The sequence below is a fragment of the Myotis brandtii genome, unplaced genomic scaffold, assembly GCF_000412655.1.
Source record: "Myotis brandtii unplaced genomic scaffold, ASM41265v1 scaffold525, whole genome shotgun sequence".
Classification (NCBI taxonomy): Eukaryota; Metazoa; Chordata; class Mammalia; order Chiroptera; family Vespertilionidae; genus Myotis; species Myotis brandtii.
In genome coordinates this window covers 3,946,554-3,955,078 of record NW_005369915.1, presented here as the reverse complement: position 1 = coordinate 3,955,078, position 8,525 = coordinate 3,946,554, and the positions used below count along the sequence as shown (strand labels likewise).

At 36.7% G+C, this 8,525-nt stretch overlaps 1 protein-coding gene across 2 annotated transcripts in view; it reads right to left on the bottom strand.

Moving 5' to 3' along the window:
• Nucleotides 1-357: 357 nt before the first annotated feature.
• Nucleotides 358-8,525, bottom strand: part of PPARGC1A (peroxisome proliferator-activated receptor gamma, coactivator 1 alpha) — a 666,008-nt gene continuing 657,840 nt past the window's right edge. For both annotated transcript variants that reach the window (XM_005877664.2, XM_005877663.2), the window contains one exon: nt 358-4,288. In XM_005877664.2, coding sequence (XP_005877726.1) covers nt 4,185-4,288 — 104 coding nt within the window. In that variant the 3' untranslated portion in view covers nt 358-4,184. The remainder of the gene's footprint in view (nt 4,289-8,525) is intronic.

The following is an 8,525-nucleotide window of genomic DNA, read 5'->3' as shown; positions in this document are numbered from 1 at the left end:
TAGAACTGCTTCCTAAGTTGAATGTTGAGCGGGTTACTCACTAGAGGTGATTGGCTTGTACTTAAAAATACACACTTTCTGGGGGTAAGTAGAAAAACAGATCTCGTCTGTGGAATCAAGTCCCACATCACTTCTCATTCAAGGAGTCACCTCTTCTGCCTTTGCCATTCGCAAGGAGACAAGGTAAAATACAGAACGTACACATTACCTTAGAGCGGAAATCCATCCATGAATACGGAAAAGAAGGGAGAAAGGAGGGCGATGCAGAAGGGAAAGAGATTAATAAGGAAGGAGCACTGTGGCCTCAACTGAGGAATATGCCACAAGTGTGGTGCCCATAAATAAGAAAAGCAGAAGTATATTTGAAACATTCGTTTCCCTTTATTAGCTCAGTGAGGCTGATGTGTACTGCACATTTAAAAAAATCACAGGAATTTTCATACAATGAATAAAACCACAACAATACATGTAGAATTGGCAGGTGGGGAAGAAAAAATAAAGCCCGGCAAAGGCTCAACTAATCGCTCACTTTCCCTCTTCAGCATAGTTCAACCAACAGTATTACACTTTTACCTACAAATCTTAAAGTAGCTCCATCAAATCAGCAGTTCACATTATTGAAAATGTCTGTCACATAGGTACAAATTTAGAATCATCACATTATATTACATGGCTATTCTAGGTCATCTATAGATCAGGTCTTAGACTACAATGATTGAAGTTCTCATTACAGCCATCAGAAAAGGACACATAATCATTACCTACTGTAAGCTCACATCTAAAGGCATGAAAAGGTTTCCTTTTTTTCAAGTGACCAACCATCATACCCCAATAGTGCAAAGTTCCCTCTCTGCTGCTTTGCATGTTGACAGCCCAGTCGTTGCTCTCTCAGAGTCGTTTAGCAAAAATTGATTTTGTTGCACTGGAAGAGTTATTCTGCTACATCTCTTAAAAAAAAAATCACCCACATTTCTAAAGCACCAGTTCAGTCGCCAAAATTGTAGATGTGGTACTTACCACAGCGTGAAGGCAATGGCCTGCGGTCATCTAGAAACCCAGAGATCTATGCTGAAATTTGCCTCCAGTGATGATGGGGTGCATGTGTTCATTTGAAAGATCCTCTCCCCCCCAAAAAAATTAAAAATAAAAATAAAAGGAATACAGTTTACATTTTGATGGGCTACCCACAGTGTCTGCATAAGATACAAAAGCTCTATTCGGATGGTTTAGTGATTCTCTCTTTGCACTAATTTTAGATGCAATTTGAAGTCCATGGGAAAAAAGAAAAAAACTATGATCTTTATGTGAACAATATTTGTCAGGCCAGAGGGGGAATAAATTAATTCTCAACATGAAATCTGTAATGCTGTCTTTTGATAAGTAAGAAAAGAAACCAAGTATTCTTACTCATGTTAACAATCCAGGGCAAGGAGTAGAATGTATTTAAAACTGGATCACAAAAATTTAAAGGCAAAATAGAGAACGCATCTGGTCCTTGAACACATAATATGATTTACTAAATATTGATTTCTTAAAAATAATTTATTGCTCTTAATAGTCTTTATTATTATTATTATTCTACAACAGAAGATACTCAGAATTCAGAAAGAAAGACTGTAAACTTCAGTTTGGCGTTCACACAGAGTTTAAAATACTTGCATTTAACCTACAGAACAACAAGAATTAGGCGGATTAAAGATGTGTTACTGTTGTAACGCAGAACCTGTGAACGAGTTTATTTCATAGTATTTTTATTGCTTTCTAGCTACTTAGAAATAAGAAGCCAAAAAATCAAGCAAGCATCTGACAGGACAGACAGTGGATTCACTCAGAACACAATATGCTGGTGATAAATGAATGCAGCCATCAAAATTAGCTGCATTGGCCTGGGGGTGAAATCCATTTTATAAGATCGTGTTGGGTGAGAGAAAGGAAAAGAACGATTAAGAAGTAGGCGTTATCATGTCTTCCAGAAAAGTCATGTCAGCCAAACCTTGATCGAATCTCAATTTAGAAACGTGAATACACACTCCAAACTGTACTGACTTCCATTCCAGGGCTCCACACTCAGATGAAATCCTGATGCTCAAAATGGAGGTTTTTCGGAAGTTTTTTTTTATTAAATTTAGCAGAAGCAATGTCATCAAGAACAACATCATGGTCACATCAGAGGCCATGCTAGTGCAAGCAGAAACACTGCTTCTGCAAAAGCTGAGTTTCCCAAACGAAACACTGAAACTCCACCCTGACAACTGCCATGCATCCTAGGTAGAAAATTTCCACTGGCTTGAGGATTTTCATCATCTCATAATTTATAATAAATAGGCTATCTGCAACCGATAAATATGTCTCTTTAGTAAACAAAGGAATGAGATATCAGTATTTATACAGGATGCATAACTGTAAAAAATACAGATAAATACCATCATCATACTCTGCCAAGGGAAAGAGATACTGGCTTCAGAGATGGTCTTCAGACACACATTGATTATTGTAAAAATCATACTGCAATTATTACCTCAGCATTTTGTATCAAATTAAAATCACAAGAATTAAAATGAAAGAGCATTTTAAAAAGATTTTTTGACCTCTAGTTTCAAAACTACTGTTGATAGAGAAAATAAAAACATTTCTTAATGGTTACCCATTGAGACTTTACATAAAATCATGATATCGTCTAGAAAAATTTTTAGATGAGAAAATTTTCATTCCCCTAACAAATCCAGTGTATAAAACTTCAAAGAAAAACAAGCAACAAGAAAATGTGGAAAAATATCGCAGAAGTGGTTAATACCTTTAGGGGGCTAGGATATTTCTTGACAAGATGCTTAGATCAAAGCTCACCTAAGAAGGGATGGATACGCGCGAAGCATCATTTTGTTGCTGCACTCAACGGACACACACACTGTCTTTTTTGTTTTTGTTTTGTACAATCAAATATATATAAGCAGTAAGTTCAGCTTCTAAATAGGTTAGTGTACAATAGTTGTTTCACCTCATAATTACATTTGAATATTCTTGATTAAGAAAAATTCAGCAGTTTTGAAAAGAAGGCTGCATTTACAGTGCATAGCTGTAACAAAAAAAGAACATTGTTGTATAGTATGTACACAAAATAAAAATACTCCATTTAACATCTGTAAATACTTAACTACATTGGAGAGTGTAGCAATTACACTATCTGAACACATCGCAGAGAGTTCTACCCAACTCTCATTCTGTAATGTAACACCACGCCCGCTCCTCAGAAAGAACCATTGGCCAAGCTGCACGATTGGCCATGGACAAGGCTTTTGAAATTTTCAGTGGAAGATCAACATTTTTGGACATTTACATGGGTGTCAGGATAAAGGACGAATGACAGAAACTTCAAAATGTTAGGAAAGTTTAGCATTCCAGTGCCCGCAGTATCCTCTCCCACCCAGATTCCATGGCCAAAGGAAAAAAAAAAAGAAAGAGAGAGAGAGAGAGAGAGAGAGAGAGAGAGAGAGAGAGAGAGAAGATATTAGTTCTACGGAACCTGTTGTTTCTTCGGGATTGTCATATAATCATGTTATGAGAGAACACTTGCTTCAAGTTGATTTTGTACTTTCTTAAAAAAACAAGAGTACGGAGGCTGATGCCCAGACATCAGCGGCTGTCATTTTAGGGTGGCTTGTGGTTGGTTGGTTGGTTGGTTGGTTTTCTTTCCTTTTGAATTTATTCATTTTTTTCCTTTTGAATAGAATATGAACATTTTGAAGGTCTAGGTTTTACGTGTGTCTTCTTGGAACTGCTGCCATTTGAAATGGTTTGCCCTGGTACACTCTGATCAGGAGCCCCCAGTCCCCACCTGTACATACACACTTCCCCCAAACCAGGCACACACACACACACACACACACACACACACACACACACACACACACCATCACCGAGAGACTCCAGGGAAAGCGAAGCTGACACCCATGAATAAACATGTGCTTACTGGATATCCATTCTGTCTCTTGCTTCCTCAGCAGCTGTGTTCATGTAAACCATTGTTGTTGTTGTTCTTGTTGTATTGTTGTTGTTTTGTTTTGTTTTTGTACAGAGTGTAAAGTAGGAGAAATTCCTAAGTATGACTTGCAATAGTCTGGTAGGGGAGGACGCACTGTCCCGTGAGGTATTCACCGTCCCTCTGTCATCCTCAGGCAGGGAACATGTTACCTGCGCAAGCTTCTCTGAGCTTCTTTCAGTAAACTATCGAAATCCAGAGAGTCATACTTGCTCTTGGTGGAAGCAGGGTCAAAGTCATCTGAGTTTGAATCTGAAAGAAATCCAAGCCAGGTCAGATGCACCCTTTCCTGATGGTCATCAACTCAATCATCCCATTCAAGAAGACCTTATGTAAGAGCAGCTTATCTAATCAATATACTTTAAAAATATGCCAAAATTTTTATATATAGTAAGGTGTGAGTACTCAAAATACTCATCTATTGATGCATTTTAGATTTAAACTCTCCTGGAAAGTAGTCAAAATAGACTTTAATGGCAACTATATAATAGCAACTTATCCAACAATCTTCTTTGAAAATAAGCCCCCACTCCCCCCAAGGCATGTTAAACAACTCACCTAAGGTTCCTCAACAACTTAGGTGGAGAGACAAGAGTAGAAGCTGGAACTAATTTTCCTAGTCAATGAGACTAATTTCATTGAGCAAACATCCAGTTGAGTTATAGGGAGAGAATCAGAAGTTCACCCACTCCCCATCCCGTTGCTCTCTCTTAAGGTAAGAGAAACATATGACCTGGTCACCTACTACATACCTTTGGGTACCTCAGAAATCACTAGTGGCACAAAATCTGCCAAATTAGAAGGTTTAGGGAAATGTTTCATGTCCAGAGAGCATAGATTCAGTCTCTTTACTAATTAATAGGAGATGGAAAATATGCAGGTGAAAATAAAGCCATGGTTTCTCTTGAATCCTTAAACTAGCCCACGTCAGCTTTTGTGCCAAGTCCCACATGCTACTTCAAAGAGCCCTTAACAAAATCAATGTGTTTCAGCAATGTTGGATGTAAAGTAAAAAACTGTTAACTATTTCTGATTTTCTCTATTGACATCTCAAAAAAAAGAAGTCAGATATTTTTGCCAGTCTTGCAAATGAGAAAGAATATCTTGGAAATATAATGGAAAACCTCTTGCAAATACTTTCATTCTCTTTGAAAGCACTGATTTTGAAGGGAAAACAATCCTTTCTGGAAAACATTTAACAATCCTACCAAAATATGAACATTTCCATGTTTTACCCAGACCAAGTCCTGAAAATGAAATGCTCAACATGACAGAGGAGTATAAGACTCCATAATGTGGAGGCATGATCCCTGACCTCACAAGATGTTGTGCTGAAAGGGTTGGAATCCCTCAAACCCTGCAGCCCCAGACTGATGTTTTAGCCCTCACTATAATCCACTCTAACCATCCTAGCTTTTGAAAACAAAAATTCCTGCACTTCTTTTTCTCTTTCATTCTCACCACTCCTTGTCTTTACTGAATTTGTGTCAAGCAAGTTTTTTTCAGGTAAGAAAAAGCAAAACAACAACATTTAGAGTCAGACCCAGACATAAAAGCAAGAACAGAAATGGCCAGTCTTTCCTCACGAACATCTTATATGGTTAATTCTTAAATGATAATGGCTCCCCCCCTTCTCTTCTTAACCAAATGACTAGTTTGCTTGTATTACTAAAACCTCACCAGCAGCTGATGTCCAAATCAAAATCTTGTTTGTAAAAACCAAAGGCAAGAAAGCCCGGCTCATTGCTAGAGATTCGCCTGGAATCAGAGTTCCACTTGCATTGCAGATGAAGGTGAGAGAGTCTGCTGATGACTGAGTGTGTGTGACACTGAGGTCAGCATAGGCCCATCAGGAACACACATATGTATCTTTTCTTGGAGGAAAATTAAAATGTCTTAACTTTGGATTATTCTGCATGAAACCCGGAATTTCAGTGTTTCCATATTTTTATTAGCAAATACTAAAAATATTTTGAAACAGTGGTTCTCAAGACTTCACTGTGAAATACGCAGGCTAGAATTTACATATATACCCACATATATAGGCATACTACCTCACACGGTAGGCACCCAAAAGTCTTTTTTGTTGCATGAAGACAGAATGTGGTTACATGTACTTCCTGAGGCAATGCCATCTATCCCACCTCTTTTTCTACACTAAAGGAAGGATGCTGCAACACAAGTCAAATATAATACAAAGTTTGATAGAAATAACCCCAAAACCACTCTAATTATTTTTTAAATAAATTGTTACAAATAATGACAGTGTATAAGTAGAAACAAATCACATTACAACTGTATTCCTGGCACCCAGAAAACTGTTGGCACAAAATAGGTACTAAATTTAATATTTGTTAAATTTTACTAAAGTTATGGGTGAAAATATTTGTGTTGGGATCTGGGAATGATTTACCAATAAATGAAAAGGGTTTATGAAAAGTTATGTATATATGCAAAATACATAAAAATTTGTGATGGATATTTTATTTCCTTCATTTTTTTTTCTTATGTGTTTAAGTTCTACACCATAACTAATTTGTGATCAAAATTATTATATTTTTTTGTATTGGCCCAATCTTCTCTTCTGGTCAGATAGTTGTAATTTAATTTTTATCCTTCCTCTTTAAGATTTTTCATTGAGGTCTTTCAGAAAGATCCATTTTTTTTTATAAGACAGTAAATAGAAAGACACACAGATTACAGAGTCATAGAAACCAGAATTAAATCCTGGCTTCACCATAGTAACCTTGATTGTCTCTTTAAATTCTGAATCTCATTTATAAAACTGGCTCATAAATCGTAACTGGAATCATCATGTTTTGCACTAATATTATTGTAGTGGCCTCAAGAGTATTGAAATAGGGTGGGCAAGCTAACTTAATTTGGGGGAGCAAAAATAAAACACAGAACAAAATTGGTTAAATCTATCTAAAATACTCGGTCACTTTACTCTTGGTAAAATGTGTCTGCCTCACATCATTTTTACTTTACATCTGACACACACGACAGCTCACAATCCCTCTAATGGTCCAGTATATACTTCTGCTCATCACATTCAGTAGCCGTGACCTGACACATTTAACGTGAACTCTTCAGGGGACAAAGACCAGACACATATGAATGTTATTCAGTTCCAAAGCTAGACGCCGGTGCTGATTCTTCCATTTTAAAATAACTTGAAACTTCCAACTTCTCATTACCATCACTTTAAATGATAAACATAGCTACACTTTATTGAGCAACTGCTTTATGCCAGACACTGTTAACAGCTTCACAAACATTAATTTAATCTCCACAGCAGCAATATGAGGTGTGTTACCCATGAAGAACCAGAAGCCGAGGGAGTTTAATTGTTTGCTTAAGGTCAGAAGGTAAGTCAGGTTTCAAACCTAGCTCTGTAGGATTCCAAAACTCTGCAGGTTCTTTGACTACACCATGGCTGTGCTCACTCAGATAGACTGTGCTTCATGCAATTGCTGGGCTTGAGGGAATTGGAAAAACCCATGCTACTACCGTGCACATCAAACACACTTTTCAGAAAATACAGAGCTAGCTTAGCAACGGCAACGTTTCATTGCTGCTGGCGAGGCGGTGAGATAACGAGAGGGGAAGCATTCTTCTTAGAAATATTTCAGGAAGGCTCTAGTTCAATTTGGAAATACCATTCAATCCTCCCTCTCCCAGTGATGAATCGTGATCTAAAGGCCCCTCTAGGTAGCTTATTTTAAACTCTAGATGTTTTGAGAGACTAGAAACACCCTGGCCTTCATCACTGAAGGAAATAAGTCAAATCAACTCAAGACTTCAATCTGTCTTGACTGTTTTTATCAGCCAACATTTGAACAAATGACTTGCCACCGTTTATATTTTCATCCCTAAGCCTCTATCTCTCTAACAGTCAGCTACCTCTCCCCTGCTTCATACTATCTATTTAGCTTTTGAAGTGAATTATAGCATATTCCCCCTGAACAATGCACACTACCTATATCAATTACTCTAGGAAGACATCGCTTTGGTGGAAGGGAAAAAAAATCCCAGTATTTGGTATTCATTTCTTTCTTTATACCAAACCAAAGCAAGTGCAGATAGAAACATAATAAGGCTTAGGAATAGATGTATATGTTAATTTTATGATTAGTAGTATAATTGATTTAAAATAAGTATTTCATATGCACAAGACATTTGCCACTTTCCTACCATCATCAAAGAACCTAAAGTCTTACAATACACATATTAGATTTAAAAAATCACATGCAAAAGAACAAAATTAAAATTTGAAAGGAAATTAAGATGTCAATTGTGACATTATTTATAATATTAAAAATTGAATAAATGTTTAACTATAATGGAATACTGAAATATAATGGCATTATTCACTGAACAGAATACTGTGTTGCCATTAAAATTGTTGATAAATTATTTTTAATCCTGTGAGTACAGTGGAAAATGAACTTATATAATATTAATTGAGATAAATAGAATTTAAAAG